We start from the raw sequence: 23,752 nt of genomic DNA on the forward strand, positions 1-23,752 counted from the left end.
TCTAGTAAGCTACTAAAGAAAATGAAACATAAGTTTTAAGATGTTCAAATAACACAGCAAAGGTGGAGAAACAGAGAAAAAGAACAAATGTCACAGATAAAAAACAAATACCAAAATGGTATATAATTAAAACCTGATTGTATAGATAGTCACATTAAAGGTAAATGGTCTAAAACATTTATTTGAAAGCAGAGATTATTAGATATGTTTTAAAATTGTTGTTTTTATCCACTTTAATGAAAAGATGTAACTAAGCTAAAAATAAAAACAACAAGAGATTTTTTCCCCTAGATTTTAAGTTCATGATAGTGAAAGATACAGCCATATGAGTTTAGCCTAGGGCCATTGCCTGGTTAGTATTGAGGTTGCTATTAACATCAGACAAATGAATTTCAGAGCAAGTAATGTTATTAGGAATAAAGAAGTTTATTACATACTGATGAAGTAGATAAACTCCCCTCTCTCCATAAATCATCATAACTTTTTACACTGTGGGAAATGAGTTGATTTAGACACAAAAGAGCACAGGGATTCTTTATCAATCACTCTTGGGTATAGAGAAGTTATCAGCTATTACAGTTTAGATGTAAAATGCCCCCCCACAGGCACATGTGATTGAGTACCAAGTCCCCAGTAGTGGTTTGGGGACACTATGGAACTTTTAAGAGATGGGGCCTATCTGGGGGGAATAGGTTATTGGAGGGGGGTCTTGGGGATGATAGTCCGACCCTGCTTCTGGTTGACCCTTCTCAGTTTCGTTGAGATATAAGTAAGCAGCTGTCACCCGTTCTGGTCACCTCAGAGTCATCTACCACCACACCCTCTCAACTGGTGAGCTGTATCCTCTCCGATCATGATCCAGAATAAACCCCTTTTCCCTTAATTGCTTCTTGTCAGTTACTTGGACACCAGCCTTTAGCCACACATATACATTGTCAGGGGGTCTTGTTTGAGGGCAGGTCCTGACTCAGCAGATCTGGGCATCCCAGCTGATTCCTAACTCCGAAGGTCTGAGGTCCCCACTCTGCAATTTTCGGAGGTGTGACAGTAATGTTGATCGTCAATTTGACAGAATTTAGAGAAATTCTGTGCAGGAGAAAGCCTTGCAGGGGTTTCTAGAGAGGGTTAACTGAAGAAAGAAGAGCCATCCTAAGTATGGGTGGCAGCATTCCATGGATCGGGGACCCCAACTGAGCAAAGAGAAAGGGAGTCAGCAACAGCATTCATGGCTCTGCTTCCAAACTGTGAACACAATGTGACAAGCTGCCTTCTTTCCAGCCACTGTGACTCCCCACATTTGTGTTTTATACCCTTGAAACTTGAGTCCAAGGAAACCCTTTGTTAGGTATTTGATCATAATAATGACAATCAAGACAATGATGACAGCAACGACAATACAGGTAGCAAAGAGAAAGAGTCAGGAGTCCCAGATCCAGTGCCTACCTTTGCCAGGTCACCTGGAAAAATGGCTCTTCCAGCTGTAGCCTCACATATTAAGAGACCAAACTTCAGTGTGCTGAAGGCTGGGAACTTTCTTTTGGAGTGAGGGTGGGATTGGGTGAAAAAATAGGAAGCAAAGCACAGACAGAGGCTCTGCATCACTCTAGGGCCAGCACTTTCCAGAAAATGCTGAGGCTGTACCACTTTGGACTCACACATCTGAGCAGCCCCAGAGCTGCCTGAGAGACCCTTCCAGCTCTGCTAATTCTTCCAGTCCTGAGTTCCCACTGGGAGCGAACTGCTGTGTCCTTGAAGGGTCAGTGATCTCCAGCATCCAGCTAATGACAGCCCCACCCCAGTCTCTGGGCAGTGCTGTTGCCTCTTCATCTAAAGGATTGGCCATAAAGGCCTGAGGGCTGGGAGGTGAGCTTGGAAATCACTCTGTGGTCTCTGAGCAAATGCTAGGCTCTTACAGTAATATGAGACTGTGTGATTGCCTGTGTTGGTCTGAGACTTGGAATGTTAGCATGAAGAGGCCCTGGAAGACTTCAGGGCTCAGAGTGGGATTGGAATGTCAGCCCTAGATGCATTGGTTTCAGTCCTCTGCAGTGTGCCCAGATCCTGCTGGGATGTTGTCATCAGCTTGGAGACCAGTCACGAAGTGGGTTGGTTCTGTGCCCAACTTTAGGAGATGTGGCTGGGAGAGGATTCCTCAGAGAAGGAGCCATGTAAAGAATCCCCTGTAGGCAGCATGCCCTCTCTCTCCAGAACTAAGAGGAATGTCTTTTCAAGAACTCATGTCTCTTTAGATAGTCTACTGATAGACATTGTATTTCTATTTATTTTCATGTGCATGACTGCTTTGCCTTTGTGGTGGTTTCAATTAGAATGGCCCCCATAGGTTCATATATTTGAATATTTGATCCCTAGATGTTGGAACTATTTGGGAAGGATTCTGAGGAGGTGTGTCAGTGGCAACAGACTTTGGGGTTTCAAAAGACTGCCGCCATTTCCAATGTCTCTTTCTGCCCTCTGCTTGCAGATTGAGATGTGAGCTCTCAGATGTGAGCTCCTGCTACCATGCTTTTGCTCCATCATGGACTCTAACCCTCTAAAACTGTAAGCCCAATTAAACACATTCTTTTACAAGTTGCCTTGTTCATAGTGTTTTATCACATCCATAGAAGAGTAACTAATGCAGCCCACCTGTGTGTATATGTACCATTTGTGTGCCTGGCACCTGCAGAGCCTGAAAAAGGTGTTGGATCGCCTGGGCATGGGGTTGTAGACAGTTGTGAGCCACCATGTGTGTACTAGCTGGGAGCAGAACCCTTTGCAAGAGTTCTTAACTGTTGAGCAATCTCCCCAGCCTCCCTACTGATATATTTGAAAACAATTTTTGTGAATGTAGAGAAGACAGAAGTCCACAAACCCAATGTGAGTTAGATTTATTTCTTTTTCTTTTCTTTTTTTAGAAATGCAGGAGATGAATATAAAAAGTAAGAGTTAAAAGGTTGGAATGAATGCTGATGGGAAACAGGTTTTGGCATGATAGTTGAGAGTTAGGGAGCTCTTGCTTATGTAAGTCTTAAAGCGCTATCTGATTTTTTTTAAAAGTATAATGCTTGTATGCCTTCCTTTGATAAATATACACTCTAAATAAAAAGTAAAATTTCCATTTTGCACCAAATGTAACTTATGCTTCAGAAAAAAAAAAAGAGAGAAAGACATAATTTGCCACTCTTTCTTTCCCTCTCTGCCTTAAAAATTTTTATTTTTCACAACAGGTTTCTCTGCGAAGCTCTAGCTGTCCTGGAACTCGTTCTGTAGTCCGGGCTGGCCTTGAATTCAGATTTCCTGCCTCGGTGTGCCACCAATCAATCCCAGCTTCTTCTTTTTAAAAATTTTATCTGTGCAACTTCCTTTCTTTTCTTCCATCCTTTCTCGATCTTTGTTTTTCTCCTTTCTTCTCTTCCTGGAATGATCCAAACTGAAATGTCTTTACTAGTAGGCTCATCGTGTCTATGTGACACCACATTTCCAATTCTCAGTTGCTACTGAAAGTATGCATAGAATGTTCTTTCTCTCCCCGACCACAGCAAACTGAGCAGCAAAATCTGCTGTGAGTTATTGCTCAGTACGATGGAGGGGCTTTATTACATGTTCCTCTCAGAAGTGCGGGTGGCATCAGAGGTCACTGGGTCTGGCACGCCACAAGATGTAGGAGACCCCTGGTGTGATGATCCTGCTGGGAAAGAAGTCCCAGGCTGTGATCACACAATGACCACAGTGGGACTTTTTGATTCTGACAGCCAGTTCTAGATGACTGGGTGCTGACCCAGGATGCTGTGATTTGAATAAGAAATGCCCCCTGTAGACTGATGTGTTTCAATGCTTGGTTCCCTGGTTGATGGTGCTGCTTGGGGGAGCATTAATACATAGACCTTGCTGGAGGAAGTCCATCACTTGGGGCGGAACTTGTGGTTTTATAACCTTATTCCCTGTTGCCTCTACTACTTCCTGTGTGGGGTTGAAATGGGAGCAGCTCTTTCTACCATTATGGACTCTCCCTCTGGAACCCTAAGCACAAATAAACTCTTCTGTAAGTTGCTTTTAGTCATGGTGTTTTATCACAACAGAAAACAACTAATACATAGGCCATTTGCTAATACATAGGCCTCTTTCTCAGATAATTCAGAGAAACCCAGCGCTTCTTTCCGTGACAGCCCTGCACATGTCTGTCACCCAAACCTCCTCTGAGGGAGTTCTTCTCAGAGCCGTATCCTTTCTTTCCCACTTCTGGACCCTTCAACATCCTTGTCACAGTTTCTCCCAGGTGTCTCTAGAGCCAAGCATGGCATCATGTATGAATTTATCAATGTAGAGTTCAGGGACTCTGTGACCTCCATGACCTCCTTCTGGTCATCTTAAACTCATAATGACTTGTATTAACTCAGAGTCCTGTAAATTAAGCTTTTTTTTTTTTTTTTCTAATGTGCCCTGGGAATCCTGGTAGCCCACATCCTGTCCATGGGAAGGAACATCATTCCAACAGTAGTGTCTGTTTCACATTTATCCCATTACTTTCTTCTTAAGGGTTTTGGCCCAAAGTCTCACTCTGTTTTGATTGGTTTCTTCTGATTGAGTGTTTGGCTACCAACTACAAATTGCTCACATTACAATCATTTCATTATCCAATTCTCAAGCAAAATTTGGATCATCTGGGTTCTGAGATATATCCCTTAGAAAGCAACCTGGCTCCCTGAGTTTGACAAGACAAGGATCTCCAGGTAGATCCCTTGAGGTAGGCCAGGGAGGATGCATATCTACCTCACAGCCTGAGACTCTGAGCCGGTGTGGGGAAACCTGGGCTGTCTCCTGTAATTCATCAAATCCACACACCTTCTGGAGAATGAACTAAAATGAGCCCAGGGAGACAAAGCAGGTGGCTGTGCAGATTCCACGATGGGCAAAGAGCAGGGATCTCCAGAAGGCTGAGGTCCCTGCTTCATGACTGGGAGTTAGTTCTAGCTGTCAGCAGCTGGACACTGTGGAGACCCACATGGCAATTAGTATCCCATTTGTCAAGAGCTGTCAGCTCTGGGAAATAATAGCAATGGCTGACCTTAGGGATTCCTGGCTATGTTTTTAAAGAGTCTCTCTCTCATAAATATCCTCAAGATAGGAAAGCCAAAACCAGGAACCTGGCTTTATAGACAAGGAAACCTGCATTCCAAGAGGTTTCATGATTTTACCTACAACCACAGAGCCAGAGGCTGCCTGGCTGGAGACCCTGATTTCTCTTCACAGGGCCCTTCTGAAGGATGCCACTCATGAAATCCACAGTCAGTGTTGACTTTCTTCTTCCTCTGGGCCCATTACTGAGCTCTATGCTGGAATGGGACATACACAAGACAGATGTAATCCCGAGAAAGCAGGAAGCACTGGAGTGTGTGTGTTATGGTCTGACATGGCTCATCACCAGGAATGCAGAACTGATGGGGTTGCCTTGGAGATTTCTTAATTATGAAAAAAATCCCATCTCTTCGTATTAAAAACCCTGAATCCACTTCTTTTAGTTTCACTAATGTAACTATGGGCAAAGCCTAGCTAACCCTCCATCATGTTTCCTGTTACTGTGTTTGTGTTTGTGTGTGTGTGTGTGTGTGTGTGTGTGTGACCAGCTGTTATAAGCTCATGGTTTGTTTGAATGGAAACAAATTGGTTTTGGACTTTTAAGATTATTTTATTTTAATGTCAACCAAGTTTTGCTTCTTTATTTGTACATTTATTTTGCATGTATGTGCACTTGTGTGTGCCTCACAGTGCACATGTGGAAGTAAAATGGCAACTTGCCAGAGTAAATTCTCTTCCTGCACCATGTGGGTTCCAGGGACCAAACTCTCAGTGTAGGCAACAAGCACCTTTGACTGCTGAGCCATCTCACAAGCCCTAGATTGGTTTTTTCTTAGGTGACAAGAAGGTTTGGCTTGAGCTGCCTGAAGGACTTTCTGCCCACTATAAAGAAAGCATACTTTGCTAACCACCGCTCTTTTCCATTACCAGAAGGCTCCTTAACTGCCTGAAGCTGTTATTCACAACAAAGATAGTAAACGCATGAAATGCCCATAAAGGGAGGGTAAGCAGGGGTTGGAAAGATGACTTAGCTGTTAAGAACACTGACTGCTCTTGAAAACCATGCTGGTTCAGTTCCCAGCACCCACATGACAGCTCACAACCATCTGTAACTTCAGTTCCAGGGGATCCGATGGCCTCTTCTGGCCTCTATGGATTCCTGCATACATGGTGTGCACATACATGCATTCTGGAATACATCCATATGCAAGAAAAATTAAGCAAGTAAAGAAGTTAATAAATTGTGGTCCATGCAGCCCATGGTGTTATACTATTCAGCAGAAAGAAAGGAAAAAGGCAAAGAGTTAACTAGTGTTAAGTCTTTAATACAGATAAACCTTATCCTGTGAGAAGTCAAGAGAGCCAGTAACAAAGAATGGGAAGGAGAGAAGTCTCCTGGCCCATAGCCTAAAGATGATTTCAAAGTGGAGTCAGAACTAGATTGGTAACAGGTAGTTTATTAAGGAATAGTACTCACGCAAGGGATCCAGTGACCAGGTTTGCACCAGAGCAGGAGTAACCCACAAGATGCCTCCTAGTCCGCTCAGCCAGGCTGAAGAGAGAAAACAGGGCATGAATGTGCACCTCCCAGCTACTTGAGCCCTTGTTATGTCACTCTGACCACACCCATCAGTGACATCTGTGACCAGCCCCAAGTGGGCGTGGTTAGTGGTACCTGTAAACAGGATTTCTCCCTACAATAGCCGCTGGGTTTAAAACAATACACAGATTCCTTCAGAAATCTTAGAGTTTGACAGTCCCATGCCTATGTGTGGGCCTCATGCAGAAAACTAGACCCTGTCTAAACCAGTATTGTTAACTACAGATGGTAATGGAGAAGCACTAGTTGCCATGACCAAAGCAATTAGTGGGAGGCTTTATTTTGGCTTACAGTTCCAGAGGGTTGGAGTCCGTAATCTGGGGAGATCACAGCAGCAGGCTGCAGACATGGAGACTGGAGCAGAAGCTGAGGGCTCATTATCTTGAACTCAAAACAGGAGGAGACAGAGAGACAGAGAGAAACAGAGAGAGAGAGAGGCAGAAAGAGGAAAAACTATAAGTAGGCTAGCCTTTATTTTCAAAAGTTACCCCCAGTGGCATAGTTCCTTCAGCAAGGCCACACCCAAACCCAGGTAAACAGCACCACCAATTGGGGATCAAATATTCAAATGCCAGGGACTATGAGGGGCACTTCTCATTCAGTCCACCATACTTGGGCTGTGCTTAGATTTCCACCTCCTTTTAGTCCACATCTGTCATCTTCCCCTACTACTGAATGCTGGTCAGTGTAGATTTGTGGGGAAGAAATGGTGTCCGTTTTAGGCATAGTTGGTGTTATGGTTTGAATCTGAAGTTCCCACCACACACTTCATGTTTTAAATGTTTGTACCCTAGTCACTGGTGCTATTTTGAGGTGCTGTGTAGTCTAGAAGAGGGAGCCTGACTGATGGAAGTAGCTCACTGGGGCAGGACTTTGGAAGTTGTGCCCAGCCTCCACTTCCTGCCTTGGTGCCTGCTTCCCCATTGGCCATGTGTCAACAGCCCCCTCCAGACCCTCTTGGATCCACCATACCTTCTCTACCAGGGTGGTCTGAAGTCGTGAGCCCTAGTTTTGGTTGGCTATTGTGGTGCCAGTGGCATCAGAGGTGAGGAATATCTTAGGATGACCCCAGCTCGTAGTGACTATCTGAGTACATACATCTGTGTTCTAAAAGAGAATGCCTGTGAATATAGCCTATAACAAATGGAAATTTGTTTCTTCACCGCTTGAGACATGGAAGTTGAAGATGAAGGTGCCAGCCCCTGGTGTGTTCTTACAGTGTGATCACATGGCAGGAGACAAGAGAGAATGAAGGTTGAGTCTTGTCATGTCAAGGGATGGACAAGAGGAAGGTAGTTCTGTAAGCCCTTCTTAGAGCGGCATTGGCTTCTGTCATTCCCGCTAGGCCCTGCCTCCCTGCACTGCTGTCCTGGGGATTCAGTTTCAGGGACATGAACTTCCAGACGTAGAAGTGTTATACTGCATACGCTGATGCACACGTGTCTGCAATGGAGATCTGTGAGTGTCGCATTCTGAGCACACATCTGGCTAGCTGGAAGATTCCACTCCCTGGGGGTGTTGGTGAGATGGTGAGTGATAGAGCATTCCTTGGTAGGGGGTAAGATGGCAGGGCAGTGATTAAAGGCTCAGACTCCACAGCCCAACTGCCTAGGGCTGAATTACAGCTCTGCCATTTACAGACCAAGTGACCCAAGACAAGTCACTTGATCTCTGTAAATGGTTACTGGAGCAGACCTGCCTCACAAGGCTGTTGTAAAGTCAGTGTCCAGAACTGCACTAACAGTGCCCAGGTGTGCAGATTCAAGCTGAATACAAATCAAAACTACTTTTAAAAAAAAATCAGTGTCTGCTAATGACAGTTTATGCTGGAGAGGATGTGGAGAAAGGGGAACACTTCTCCACTGCTGGTGGGAGTGCAAACTCGTACAGCCACTTTGGAAATCAGTATGGCGACTCCTCAAGAAAATGGGAATCAGTCTACCACAAGATCCAGCAATTCCACTCCAAAAGAAGCACATTCATACAACAAGGACATCTGTTCAACCATGTTCATAGCAGCATTATTTGTAATAGCCAGAAACTGGAAGCAGCCTAGATGCCCCTCAACCGAAGAATGTATAGAGAAATTGTGGTTCATTTACACAATGGAGTACTGCTCAGCAGAAAAAAACAATGGAATCTTGAAATTTTCAGGAAAATGGATGGAACTAGAAGAAACCATTCTGGGCGAGGTAACCCAATCATAAAAGACAAACATGATATGTATTCACTCATATGTGGATTTTAGACATAGAGTAAGGGATTACCATCCTACAATCCACACTGCCAGAGAAACTAGTAAACAAGGGGGACCCTAAAAGAGACAAACTTTGTCCCCTGGAGAAGGGGAAAGGGTCACCATCCCCTGAGTGAATTGAGAGCATGGGAAGAGGGGAGAGGGAGCTATGAGAATGAGAAGGGAAGAAAAGGAAGGATGCAGAGGCCATGAGGGAGCAGAAAGGTTGAGTCAGGTGTAGATTAGAGGAAAGGATATATGATAGGTAGGCTTTTAGTGGGGGGGGGTAGTAGGGGAAGAAGGTAGGGAGAAGGGAACTGGGATTGTCATGTAATTCAATCTTGTTTGTAATTCAAATAAAGAAGTAATAAATAAATAATCGGTGTCTGTACTAAACATGAAGATTTATTCTTATTCTAATTCTCAAACCAATATGGTATGGTAGCTTATGGTAGGTATTGTATTGGGTGGTGTGCATAACCTGGAGATGATTTAGACATGACACCGTGGGAACTTTGTGCAAACACCAGGCTGTTTTACACTAGGCATCTAAATGCCAGAGGTTTTCACATTCATGGGAGACTCCTGGAGCCAACCTCAAGAGGAAATCAAGAAACTACTATATAGGTCCAGCGGATCAATACATGAGAAGTACTTTCTCCTCCCCCCTCCCACTCTTCCTCCTTTTCCTTCACTTCTTTCTCCTTATACAATTACTGCTTTTTTTTTTCTTCCTGTAAATCAATGTCCTGCAGGAGCTGCCCCTAGAGACAATTAGTTGGGTGGTCACTGAAAATGACTAAGACTTTTCTGAGTCACTGAGGGTTGGCAGTTGTACTGTGGATAGCATTGAGTTTGACAAACTTTCGTTATGTTCAAAGTCTGACCTTGAATCCCCTGGGGCTTCTCATGTTTAACCAACAAACAGAAACTTGCGTATGAACGTTACCTTCTGAGCACTGTGGTCCAGATCCATCATGTGATCTCACTGTTCATGGCTCACACTGGTTAGTTTTTTGGGGGGAGGGGTTCTCTGGTATTATCTCACCCCAGTCCTCTCATCTGATTGCTTCTTTAACATCTGGTTGCATCTCTTTTTAATCTTTTTTATTTGCATTGTATTGTATTGTGTGTGGCCATATGTGTGTGTGTACATGTGTCTCTGAGTGTACATGTGTGCAAATGTATGTGGGTGACTGAAGTTTAACTTGGATGTCATTTCTAAGAACCATCCTCTATCTTGGGAGTTTTTTTTAATAGAGTCCCTTACTTGCCAAGTAGGCTAGGATAGCTGGCCATTGAGCTCAGTCATCCTCCTGCCTCTACCTGGCCAGCACTGAGGAGTGTGGTACAGTGTGGGCCACCACACCATTTTTTTTTTAATATGTAAGTTGGGGATCCAGCTCAGGTCTTCCTGCTTGAGAGCTCAGGGCCAGGCAGATACAGCCATCTCCCAGCCCAGAGATGCTCCTTCTCACAACTCAATTGTTTGTGCTGAGGTGTCCAGCTCTTTGAGGTGTCCTCAGGCTCCCAGGCAGCTGGCTTCTCCCAGTCTTGTCTCTTGCTCTTGTGTAGTTTCTGTGCTCCACAGACACTGGCATTGTTACTGAACCTCCTTGAACTTGACTTTGGGAAGTTCTTTCAGAGCCCCCAGACATTATTCTAAATAGCTCCAGTGTGAATGTCCAAGTCCTTTGGGAGTGGATGTGACTTCAGGAAATGCCAAATTTACGAATGAATGAATTGAGAAATGCCAGTTCTGTCCTACAGTACATTTAAAAGACTGGTTTCCTTGGGTGGGTCATAAGTCAGGCCTAGCTTCCATTTTCCCAGAAGCTGTTCAAAAAGTATTTTGAGGAGCGCCTTTAGAACAGGCACTAAGTCCCATAGCCAAGGCTGATTTGCTCCTCTGGCTGGGGCTGGAAGCTCGGTGTAGAGCTGCAATTCCTAGAGTGGTCACAAGAGGGCGAGCGTAGTCCAGACTCCCTCTAGCTGTTGCTCTAAGAACTTTTTCTAAAAAAAAAAAAAAATTAAATAAATAAATAAAAAATAAAGATTGGAGGTTGGAGCAGCTCCCACTCAGTCAGTACCTAACAGAGCTGCGGGAGCCTCCACAGAACATCTCCGGATCGCTTTCTGAGGCTGACCGCTGAACCAAGACAGAGAATCCCAGGTGCAGACCCCTCAACTCAGCCACCAGGTTGAACCGGTTCACCTACAGAAGTGACCCTGTGGCCCTGACCTGAGATAAGTCACTTGGTGACCACCGCCGCCTCTTTCTATGATTCCATCTGGATTTGGCTGGCTGTGGGGACAAGCTTCAAGGGACTGCCGGAGTCTCCGTGGGACAGCAGTCAGCTTTCTGGCAACCATGGCAATTGCGGGGAACTGAAGGCACAGGCTCCAGCCTCAGCACAAGGCACACAGGTGAGTCTCGAAGCTTTGACCTAGAAGCTACTGGGTGATAATGGCCCAAAGGCAGATGCTAATGAAACAGTGCTAGGAGGTTTGCAGACACAGAACCTGGAGTTGCCTGCTTCAGGTGGGAGGGTCCCAGTAATCTGAGCCTGTAGATACCTGGGCCCCAGGACCCAACAATTAGGGATGTAGAATATGAGAGGTGGCATCCTGATGCCAGAGGGATGCTGTTGTTTTAATAGCATCTCTAGCTGTCTCATCATGTCATAGGTCCAAGCCTATTCGGAGAGTAAATGGATCAAGGAACAGCCACTCTGTGTGTGTGTGTGTGTGTGTGTGTGTGTGTGTGTGTGTGTGTGTGTGATGTGTATGTTGAATGTATGTATGCATGTGTGTTTTTTGCATGTTCGTGTGTAGATATGTATGATGTTATATCTGTATATGATGTGTATATATGTTTGATGTGTATACATGTATGATATATATGTGTATATGTATGTATGCGTATATGTGCATATATATCAGGGTAGGAATATGATACGGGAGGTTATTAATGGAGCATCTGCACCTCTCCAGCTATGAGTTAGGATCCAGAGAACTGAGCACAGTTAGAAGAAGGAAGGGTTTAAGATCTACCTAGCAACTTTTTCTCAGAGACTACATTTTGCAGTGAATTTTTTGGCATAAATAAGTTTTAGAATCCTGGCAATCAAAAAAAAAACAAAAACAAAAAACAAACAAACAAACAAAAAACCTGTAAGCTCTGCTGAGTTAGAAGCCATAGCTCACAGAAACTGATCCAGAGTTGCAAGTGAGGCTCCTGATCCATCTCAGCCCTTTTGGTGCTTCCAGAGAAACTTCTAGAACCAAGGTCCTAGCTCAGTCTTATGCCACATTTGAAGTTGCATTTTTGCAAAAGGAACATCATACAACTTCATTTCTAGAACTTTTTGAGCCATGGAGAGTCTTCAGGTCTCTGAACCCCCATAACTAGCAGAGATGCGGATTCTCTTTTGACCCTGTTCCTCAGCTATAATATCTGTATGACTTTGCAAAGCCCTCCCTCCTCCATCAGCTTTTAAGGTGCTCATTGTCCTCCCTGTCCCAGGGAGGGGGTCAGGAGAATGGACTTCACATCACAGGGATAAAGCACAGAAGGCTAGATGAGGTCAGCAGATTGGGCCACCTTCCCAAACTGATAGAAAAAGGAACACTTGTGCTGTGAGTTGCCCCCCACTCCCACACCTGTATGGAGCATGAGAGGATGTCCCACGCCTGCTTGGAAGGCATGAGGATGTCCCACACCTGTGCAGAGTGTGTGAGGATGTATCACACCTGTGCAGAGTGTGTGAGGATGTCCCACACCTGTGCAGAGAATGTAAGGATGTCCCACACCTGTGCAGAGCATGTAAGGATGTCCCACACCTGGGCAGAGCATGTAAGGATGCCCCACACCTGGGCAGGGCCTGTGAGGATTTCCCAGGGTGTTTTTAGCAGTCAGATACAGACTCTGGGAGACATGCTTGTGCCCTTCCCGACCCTTTATGGGGAGTGAATCATAACACCCCCTGGAGGTCAGTAGAACACCCCTCCCTGTTTACAAGGTAGCCTCCCTCTGATGGGCAAAGCTGAAGTCCGAGCTCCTTGAGCACTAGGGGACCTGTGACTCTGTCCATGCTGCCCAGGTTTTCCCTTCTAGCCCCCTCCTCTGATCATGCCCTTACAGACGTGCACTGGCTGGCCCTCCAAGATATGCACATCTCTGCTACCTTATAATGTCCCTGAAGATGACCACAGAAAGTGTACATCCTTGATACAGCAGCCATGACCCCCAAACTATCTAGTTACTGCCTCTTTCGCTCTGATTTCTAGTATTGTCATTCTTGCCTCTTTGGTCTCGCTTAAGTTATCTTTAAAATGGGAATGATAAAATGATGGGCTACCTTCCTCACCTGCTCCTGGTGCTCCCAGGAGGTCCCTGAGGGCAATGCATCTGAGGCCCAAGGGACATTTACAATGCACTAGCAGCTTGCACTATGACCACTACTCTAGATGATCAATTGTGACATGCTTGAGAATGCAAATGGGGTCTCAGAGTCCATCACCTGCTCCCGACAGGAGAAAACACAGTCCCACATAAAACCAGGGCAGGCAGAGCATGCTTACATTTTATTTCCAACTAATGAAGAGTTGAGAATTTCCAAACTCATACCTCTCACATCTGGCCCCCCTCAACCCCAGCACCTTTCCCTTGGCTCCCCTAGGCTGTTTCTCAGTCCAGCCAAGAGGTGGGGAAGATGGCTAGGAGAGGTTGCCTTGTGGACACACTCCAGATCATAGCAGTCTGGATCAATCAAGAGAGAAAGAAGATGGCATGAAAGTAGGGTTTCCTGCCCTTTAAGTTCTGGGACCTTCTGGCTGTAGATACTGTTGCCTCTGGCAGAGTGAGGGCTGTAGAAACAGTGGTCTTCTGCTTTGTAGCTCCCCAAGATCAAGGCCAGAGGGGAAGGGACCACACACATCCTGAAACCAGGGAGGTTCCCCTGTAACTGAGCAGGATTGGAGCCACCCAGGGCACCACCCAGAGGCCCTTGCTGGGTGGAGGGCTTGGATGGAGAGCCAGAGTTAGGAGACTAGCAGACTGGACACTATGGGGAGAGACACAGAAAGGCTGGGTGGGAGCTGTCTATGCGATCCTGGTAGACCCAAGGATCATCTTCATCTCCCATCTCTTCTATAGACTGGGAGAAAGACCAAGAGACCGAGTGCATGTGTGTTTATGTATGGGCCCAAGTGATTGACCCAGTGTGTGGGGAATATGGCATCTCATTACTTAGTGTGATAGAGCAGAAGAGACCCCATTGCTCCTGGGTCATTGGAAGGGCAGTTGAGCAGCCACTGGTCAGTGGCTCTTTTTCTTGATCCCAAAGTGCTATTCTCTGGAGACCAAATTCAAGTCAGGAAGAGAGCACACGTTTTTTTTGCCCTGGGCTTGCCTCCCCTTCATTAACCACACTGATGCTTCTTTCTTCATGCCCTGCCTTTAAAGAGGGATGGTTGACTCCAAGACCCATTGCAGCCTCCCCATAAGGACTTTCCAGGCACTGTACCATCTCACCCAGGCCATAGGGACTTGCTTGTTTCTTAGAATCTCAGTGGCTCTCCTCCATGCTGGGATTGTACCCATCTTCCTAGGGGCTTTGTTTTTCTAAAATTCACTTTAAAGAAAAGTAAAATGCCACCCCATCTAATTTATATTCTCTTCTGTCTTTACCTCCTTTTCCTCCCCTCCCCCGTCTTTATTTTTGTTAAATAGCTATACAGCTAAAGAGCATCAGCAAAACAAGTTAACATAAACTTATGGCCAGTTAGAACTGTGCTGAAAGCAACGTGTAAAATTATAGGGCATATATGTGAGGAAAAAGCCAAAGGATTTTGTGTAAACAAACACTTTGTAATTTGGTTTTATGAAAAGGATTTTTTCTCATTACACAAAGAATGCAATGGCATCTTAGAAAAACTCAAAAAATCCCTTTCAGCCTGGATCTCATAATGCCTTCCTGCCCTGGAGCCACCCGAGCAGGCTCTGAGGATGGCCTTCCAGTCACACAGTTCTGCGTGACAGAATTCGATGGTGTAGGCCTCACTGTTGTGCAAACACCATAGCTAGGTCACTTCAAGTGAGAGGATTCCCCAAGTCAGGAGCTCAAGACCTTGCTTCACCCTTGGGGGATCATACAGGCAAAAGTGTCCTGGCCACAGCTGCACATTAAGACTCATTGAGACAAATCAGCCCCTAGGCTCCCCGGGTAATGAATTCCTGCCATGGTCCACTGTGGGGCTAGGGGGCCATCTCACCTCAGTTGATCCTAAAACTCTCAATACATCTGTGCTTCTAGTTTCCCTTATCCAATTATCTGAGCCTCCCAAACTGCTGATGGCTTGCTTATTCAGTGGTTCTCAACCTTTCTAACACTATGGACACTTAATACAACTAGTTCCTCATGTTGTAGTGACCCCCAACCATAAAATTATTTTCATTGCGACCTCCTAACTGTAATTCTGCTACTGTTAAGAATCATAAAGTAGCCGGGTGTTGGTGGCGCATGCCTTTAATCCCAGCACTCTGGAGGCAGAGGCAGAGGCAGGCAGATCTCTGTGAGTTCGAGGCCAGCCTGGTCTCCAGAGCGAGTGCCAGGATAGGCTCCAAAGCTACACAGAGAAGCCCTGTCTCGAAAAACCAAAAAAAAAAAAAGAATCATAATGTAAATATCTGTGTTTTCTGATAGTCTTAGGTGACCCCTGTGAAAGGGTCATTCGACCCCAAAGTGGTCATGACCCCCAGGTGGAGAACCTCTGGCAGAAGTTGCTGTCTACTCTCCTTCAAGTTCTGTCCGGCATGGCCATAGTGTCTCCAGCTTTAGGCTCCAGCCCCACAGAGAGCTGTTGAAAGGAAAGAACAGATTGCCATGCTGAAAGCTGTCCAGGGCTTGGTCTTCTAGCAGTGACCAGGGAGAGGCTGGAGATGGAGGGGTCCCGAGGACCTGGGTGGTACACCTAGCGCCTGTAGATGCAGAGAAAGGGCCCCACTCCAGGCTTGGGGCCATATGGGAGGGGAACTGGTTCGACCATTTGTTTGTTTTCCACATAGTTGACTTGGTGTCTTCTCTGTCCCCTGTGTTACCCAGTGTCTCTGCTGCTCCAGGACATGATGGACAACAAAGCCATGTACATGCACACCGTGAATGACCGTGACAACAGTTCCATCTTTGAGGAGCCCTTTGACGGCAGGAGCCTGTCCAAGCTGAACCTGTGTGAGGACGGTGAGTGCTTCTAGCTCTCGAGGACCCTTGCTTTCCACCCAGCCTTGATTACTCCAGTGCCTGCTGTCCTCCCTGCCTGGCTCTTCACTGGGCTTGCATGGAGGAAGAGAACACCATTCCACTTCTGAGAGGGTTGTTTTGAAAGGACTTCAGGCTGCCTGCCAAGAGACAGCCTCTATTCATGCTATACTCTCCAGAGCCATACTTTGTTTTGCAACACCCTGTCAAGGCATGACTCGGGAGCGATGGCTCTGGTCTTCTTCCACAGGAGCAGATGTACGAAGGAAGAAGTGTCTGGCATAGGGGGGAGGGGACAGCCCCAATAGGAGGGACAGACAAGGAGACCTGAGCTTCTGAGTAAGGGCTCCTTGACCCACCCTTGGGGACGCTCAGCAGTTAGCTCTTCCCCTGGGTCCTGGTCTGTGTGTTGGGTGTCAGGGATGCTCGGGACCAGCATCTGGCCTCAAACAGTTGCTAGTTGGAAGAGGAGCAGCCCTGAGAGTGGTCACCTCAGTGTGGATGTTGAGGTAAAACAGGGAAATGACTTCTGGAAAAGGGATGAAGAATGACTGTACCATTTTTTTTTCCTCTGCTGTAACAAAATGTCCAACAAAAGTACCTTAAGGAAGGGTGCATTTTATCTCACAGTTTGAGGGTGTTATGGCAGAGATGGTGTGGAAGCAGGGGCCATATTTTACCCTCAGACAGGAAGCAGAGAGGGATGAATGGGGGTGCTGAGCTCCCCTTCTCCATCCTATTTACGTGGGACCCTTGGCCATGGAATAACACTGGTGGGTCTCCCCCTTCACTTAAACATGTCTGAACATCCTCACAAACACTTAGAGATGTGTCTCCAAGGCAACTCTAAGGCCCATCAAGTTGTCAATTAAGACAAACCATCACAAAGACAAGAGGCAGGAAAAGGTTCTGTCAGCTTATTCCCCAGACTAGGCCAATGTCAATGTGTGAGTGCATTCATGCCTGTATGCATATGTGTGTGTGTGTGTGTGTGTGTGTGTGTGTGTGTGGCCTTGCTCAAGATATCAGCAAGGGTGGTACTGAGCCATGTTCTTGATTTGGCTCTGTTCTCATTGGTACATTAGTAAAGAGGCCAGGTTTGGCCAGAAAGGACTGGAATTGGGGAAGTTGGAAGGAGTCACCCAAGGTCAACCTAGGACACCAGGCTTGAGGTGGGGGTGAAGCCTGCAGTGTGGGGTGTCACTGGGACCACCACCTTTTCTTTCTCCCTTTCCCTCTCCTATTTTCTGGACCTCAGATCAAAAACAATCATTTGGACCAGAGAAACAAAACCAAGCAATGGGCCTGGCTCTGTGCTTCCTGGCGCCAAGCTGATGGATCTGTCAGAGAGCATCAGTGACACAGTGATTGATGAGGCTCTCAGCTGTGTTAGTGTCCTGAGTAGGTGTCCCCTGGACCCCAGTTTCTGGTGTACTGAAGCTAGGAGCTGTGGGTTCCAGACTGACTCTGGGCCTGTGTCTTCAACTGCCAGAAGGGGACACATTGGGTATCTCTGAGGGTGTGGTTCTTTAAGTTCAGGCTCTAGGAATGATGCTACCCCATTTAAAGTTGAGTCAAAGTCTCGGCCCTGATCATGGCCAAGGAACCCAAGCTCTCCTCTTGTGCTCACCTTCAGGATGGGGTCCCCAGTGCTCTCCCTAGCCTCTGCCCCTGAGGAAGAAGCTCTCTTCAAAGTGTGTATAGGCACTGTCCTCACTGCCCCTTGGATCAGGCCTCTAGAACTTGCCTCCTGTCCTGCTACCCTCCCACCTCAGCTTCCCACCTCTCATTTTCCTTCCTTCCACAAGCTTTTCTCTCTCAACACACTTTGCAATTTGTACAGTTATTACATTGCATCTTCTCTGCTCACATGGTAAGAAGCACGTAGGCTGGAGGAGAGCTGGCATCTCCTCCTAAGTAGGAGGGCTGCTTAGTTCACTGATGCCTCCCAGGCCCAGGGCAGGGCCAGCACACTCTAAATATTCATGGGGGAGCTAACTAAGGAGTGAGTGGATGAACAAGAGCACAAGGACCTTCAAGTCTAGAAGTAGCAAAGCAAACGCCTGTATACCCTGCTTCTGAGTTCTCTGCATTCCTTTACTCTTTGTCCCCAGCTGGTAGGTTCTGGGAGGGGATACAGAAGTGGGGAAACTCAAGCCAGATTGGATCTGTTTTGGAAGGATCCTGATGCTTTTCTGATCTTCCTCTTTGGAGAGTAAAACAGAGGAACAAGAGGAGTGAGACCAAGAGAGGAAAGAAGAAACTGGAAGGAGATGGCAAAAGGAGGGAAGCCTGGGACAGGTCCATCCCAGAGGCCTTCAGTAGATTAAAACTGAAAAGTGTTAGATGAGCTCCAAGCTCCTTTGAGGGCTGCCTCCTGAAAATGTACGGTAGGAGGGAAGCAGGAGGGGGGTGTATTTTCTCTTGTTGGAGGCTGGCCCCTTGGGTCTTGGTGTGGAGCAAGATCCTAAAAGCACAGCCCAGCTGTTCAGGTGTGACTCAGATTTTAATGCAAGTGGGACTTTAAGAACTGTTGGTGGGGGCTGGAGAGATGACTCAGTGGTTGAGAGCACTGGCTGCTCTTCCAGAGGACCCAAGTTCAATTTCCAACATCCATATAACGGCTCATAGTTATCTGTAACTCCAGCTACAGGGGATCCAACACCGTCACACAGGTGTTGTGTGTGTGCATGCAAGCAAAACACCAATGCACATAAAATTAAAATAACAAATTAAATTTTAAAAATAACATTTGGGAAGGAGACAGAGGAAGTGGATCTCTGAGTTCGATGCCAGCCTGGTCTACAGAATCAATTCTACAACAGCCAAGACCACTCAGAAAAACCCTGTCTAGAAAATAATAATAATAATAATAATAATAATAATAATAATAATAATAAATGAGAACCATGGGTGTAAATGCTCCCATTAGACAGAGGTCTGGCCCTGGCTGCCTCCTTTCCAAGTTCTGCCTTGGCCTCCTTGCCTGATCACTCCCAACGTGAGTCCATGGGTTCTGTCTATACCCTCTTGCTCTTGCTCATCCCCTGAGGCAGCCACACCTTCCTACCCCACACTCTTTACCTACTTGGGCCCCATCCATCATCTCAAATCCCATGGTTCACTTCCCCAGGCACAGCCTTGCTTGGGTCTTGGAGCTTGTGGTGTTGGTTTCTAGTCACTGTTACAAAATCTCTGGCAGAAACCACTAACAGGAGCATGTATTTTTGGGCTCACTGTTTGACAGGTTTTAGCCCACGGTTGGCTGGATCCATTGCTTTGGGCCTGAGGTGAGGCAGAGCATTGTGATGGTGGGAGCAGAGGTAGTGGAGGCTGCCTTTTCACATGGTGGCCAGGAAGCAGAGAATAAGTCCAGGACAAATTATAGCCCCCAAGGGCAAGCCTCCAATGACCTACTTCCTCCAAGCAGACTCTGGTTCTGGAAGTTTCCATCACCTACAAATGATGTCATCAAATATGAGGCCATCCTTGTATCACTTCACTAGGTAAGTGAGGGCCCTCAAGAGCCTCTCAATTCTCAAGGATCAGATCCACAGTCTGGGAACCAAGACTTCCACTCCTAAATCTTTTGGGGGACACAAACCTAACTAATCACAGCATAAAATACAATGTATTCCAGAATTCTGGGCTCTTCTTTGGGTGGTGTGTGTGTGTGTGTGTGTGTGTGTGTGTGTGTGTGTGTGTGTTTTCTTGTCCTTACTGCACTCCAAATGTCTTGAAGCCAGGGAAGGTGACAGACTCTTTTTTTGGATTCTCCAGGCACTTTTTAGGTGGTAGGTACTCAGGAAATCTCAGGGAGAGTTAGGACATAATTTGCCCAAGGCCACTCAAGTGGTTAGTAACAGACAGAAGCCTGACTCGGGGCCTTCCTGCCTGTAATTCAGGGTTCTTTCCTGTGAAAGGAATTGGAAAGCAGACTAATGATCCTAATTTCTGGATTCTGAACTGATAGAGAAGTTGATTGGGAGGTGGATAAGAATTAAAACACAGAATCTGCCTTTTACCTGGCAAGGTTACCTTCAGGGGTGTGGCCCGGGCCTGCCACTGGCTTGAGCTGGCCTTGCTCAGCAGAGTCCTAGGCAGGAGTTCATGGGAAGACCATGCTCATCCAGCCAAGGAGCATGTGCAGCTGCATTGGTACTGGCCCTCCCTTGATTGCCACCCCTACCCTCTTCACCAGAGCATTATGGACAAAGGACTCGAAGCTTCTCATCAAAAGAGCCAGTGGTTCTTGTGCAGGCTGCAGGGTCAAGGGTTCCTGTTCTGTAGGCAAAGGTGGAGGCAGCAGCAGCAGGTCTGAGGGCTGAAGCCTCATGCTGCATGCTGGATGGCGGGGGTGGGGGGGCGCCTCCATCATGCAGGGCGTGTCCTCAGTGCAAAGGAAGAGGCCCTCCCTCCCCCAACAGCATCTGCAGTAGTCTCCCTGATGCTCTTACTACTTTTGACGGCCACCTCTTCTATGTCTTCCCCCTTCTCTCTCTCTGCTTGCTCCTAGCTTCTGCCCTCTTCTCTCCTTCCCTGCCTTCATTCCTTTTTACTTCACAGGTGATGGGGAAGCAGAGGGACTCTGGCACATTGTTGGTCCCCTTTTCTAACACTGGCATCCTCACATCTGTCAAGCTGCCCCCCTCAACAATGGCCTTGGTAGTTCAGGTTCTCTGTACCTCTGAGGGCCCATCTTCCTTTCTGTCTTATCACTCGGTGGCCTCCCTGGAGCCCACTGAAGACCGGAAGCTAAGGGCAGGGACCAGAACGTGCTAGGCAATCATATGGGGGATGTAATAATAGAAATGCTTAGAAGATGTCCCAGAAAAACCCAAAAGGCCCCTTCTGCCACGTGGTCTTACTCAGTCATCCTGCCAAATAGAAACTCAAAGGGAGGCAGCCCAGCCTGCTTCTTATTCTTTTCTTCCCTCTCATCTTCCATCTCATACCTTGCCTCAACCTTCCCCCTCCAGCCTTTGTTTCCCCTGCCTGCTCTGCTAATATAGCTGGGGACCTCTTTAGGCAGGCTCTAGGACTCAGAGGAGGCCTGGGAATAGAAAGCCCTGGCTGGGCCCACCTCCTCTGAAGCAATTTGTGAGGCCCAGGGAGAAGTGTTAGTGTCAGAAAAATAGTCCTGCTCTCTCTCCATGGCCTTAGCCCGCCCCTCTGCACGTGTGGCGTCATCCATGGCTGCCCACGGGAAGCCAGGGGAGGTAATGAGTTACATGTGCTTCTGGTGGTGGCAGGGTGCCTGCAGTCTGGACTCTCTGGTCCCATGTTCCTTCCCCATAAAATTAAATTATTCTCCCAGGGGACCTGCTACATCTACCTTCCATCCAGCAAACATCCCTGCTTCATTTGGCTTAGCTGAGGACTGCTAGGTGGCTACACGAGGGTTTGGCTATGACCTCATTGAGGGTCACCACCATTTATAGGCTATAGGGGTGTTAACTCACTCTGTACTGTGACACCAGGGGACATGTCCTGTTAAACAAGAGCAGAGAACCAAGTACTAGTAGATGAGGTTGTGAGCACTGGGGACGCTGATAACCTGGTGACCCAGTGGGTTTTCTCCCCAACACAAAGAGGCTTAGCAAGGGGAAAAGAGGCCAGAATTGCAGTTTTTCAGCTCATAGGCCACACACAACTGTTGTGAGCTTGGGCCCAGTCCTCAGGCTGGGTGCAGAAGCCTCTGTGTACCTCCTGTGTACTGCTGCTCTGTACCCTGCTTCATGTCTCCTTGAGTTCAGGTAGTGGGGGACCCTGCCAGAAGATGGGAGGATGGAACACATGGGAGCTCCATTATACACTACTCCCCAAGGCCTGCTCTGCAGGACTGCCTCAGGCTGGGGTCCTCTTTGGGGGAGCTTTCCTTTCTGAGTTCCAGCTACTCTATCTCATCCCTGAGCTATCCTCAGACCCAAGGATGCCAGCAGCTCCAGGACCCTGTTCTGAGTCCCTGGTAAGTGAGGAGGTGGCTTTTCTCAGAGTCTTCATCCTTAAATGAGAGTAATGTCATTGTCCTCCCAGGACCAGAGGGGGATGATGTGACAGAACCATGTACAGCAATAGACACTCAGTTCCATATGAGTCCCTTTACCTGTTTGAAAGATCTTGGAACCCTTGGGAAGGTGGGGAAAGGGAAAAAGAGAGATTCTGAGAAGGAGGAGGAGGAGGAGGAGGAGGAGGAGGAGGAGGAGGAGAAGAGAGAGGGATAGAATGGGGAGTCCTAAACATAACACCACAGACAAGCCCAGCATTAAATGTGTGTTTATCCTTGTTCAGATAAGCTGCACTCCCTTCTGTGGCACACCCTGCTCTGTTTTGGGGTAGAGGTGGTCCAGCTGCAGCCTCCAGGGACACATCATGCTCAATCCCATTCAGATGACCTAACCCTCCTGTCATCAAAAACAGACATCCGTGTGACCCTTCCGATGGGTGCTCGCAGCTGCTTGCAGAACTGAAGGAGAGAAGGCAGAGACATTAAACTTGATTTTCTCTGCCCAAAGAAGCCAGTTCACCCATCACAGCAGTGTTGGGGGAGGACGAGTTACAGTTCTGGAAAGCATGGTGGTGCAAATGTAGACCTGGGTTGAGTTCCCCACTTCCACCTTGCAAACAGGAGAGGAACTTGGAATGTTTACCGGCATTTGGGGTTACTCTACAAGCTGCTGACCTTCTGGGATTTTTGTTTGTCTGTTTGTTGTGGGGTGTGCATGTGTACACATGTGTGTGTATGTTCGTACATGTGTATGTATGTGTGTGCTCATGAATGTGTATTTATGTGTGTACGTGTATGTATGTGTGTGAACAAATGTGTGTATGTGGTGTACACAGATGTGTATGCATGTGTGAGTATGTGCACACGTGTGTATGCATGTATGCATATGTATGTGTTCATGCATGTGTATGTGTGTTCATACATATGTATGTATGTACGAATGCATGTACATGTGTGTGTGTAAGTATGTGTATGTGTGTGCATGTGTGTGTATATGTGTCTAAGTCAGAGGTCAACCTTTGGTGTTTCTCAGGCATCATGCACCTTGTTTTTCTCTCTGACCTGAAACTCAACAGGTATGCTAGGACAGCCGGGCAGTAAGCCCAAGGGATCTATTTGACTTTCTTCCCCTGGTCCCGGGATTACAAGCATATACTACTATTCCAGCATTTTTAATGGGTTCTAGAGTGAACTCAGGTTCTTGTGTTTGCAAAGCAAGCCCTTTACTGGCCTAACCATCTTCCCAGTCCAAGAAGAGGATCTTTTGGCCTGAATTTGGCAGAATCCTAGGCCTGGTACTTTTTGAGACCCCGTATGTTAAGCCAGCATATCCCGCCTGTATTAGCAGTATCCTTTTTAGACAAGGGCATTGCCTTTCATTTATTTTATTAAGTTAAAATTTATTCTTTAGAATTCCATACACCAGTCCTGTATTTATGCCCTTCCCTTTTCCTTTCTCTCTTCCAGCTCCTCCCATTTGTTTAGGGCTGCCCACTAAGCATCAGACAACCCAACAAGGCATGCGCTCTAGCAAAAGCTGATCTTCTACTCTCATTAATTGCCTCTAACTCTTC

General features: G+C 46.8%; 1 protein-coding gene across 1 annotated transcript in view; it reads left to right on the forward strand.

Moving 5' to 3' along the window:
• The first annotated feature begins 16,041 nt into the window (after positions 1-16,041).
• Positions 16,042-23,752, forward strand: part of Scara5 (scavenger receptor class A member 5) — an 89,484-nt gene continuing 81,773 nt past the window's right edge. Inside the window, exon 1 of the mRNA XM_035453107.1 lies at positions 16,042-16,153. Coding sequence (XP_035308998.1) covers positions 16,042-16,153 — 112 coding nt within the window. The remainder of the gene's footprint in view (positions 16,154-23,752) is intronic.

The sequence above is a fragment of the Cricetulus griseus genome (genome assembly GCF_003668045.3).
Source record: "Cricetulus griseus strain 17A/GY chromosome 1 unlocalized genomic scaffold, alternate assembly CriGri-PICRH-1.0 chr1_1, whole genome shotgun sequence".
In the NCBI taxonomy this organism is placed as follows: Eukaryota; Metazoa; Chordata; class Mammalia; order Rodentia; family Cricetidae; genus Cricetulus; species Cricetulus griseus.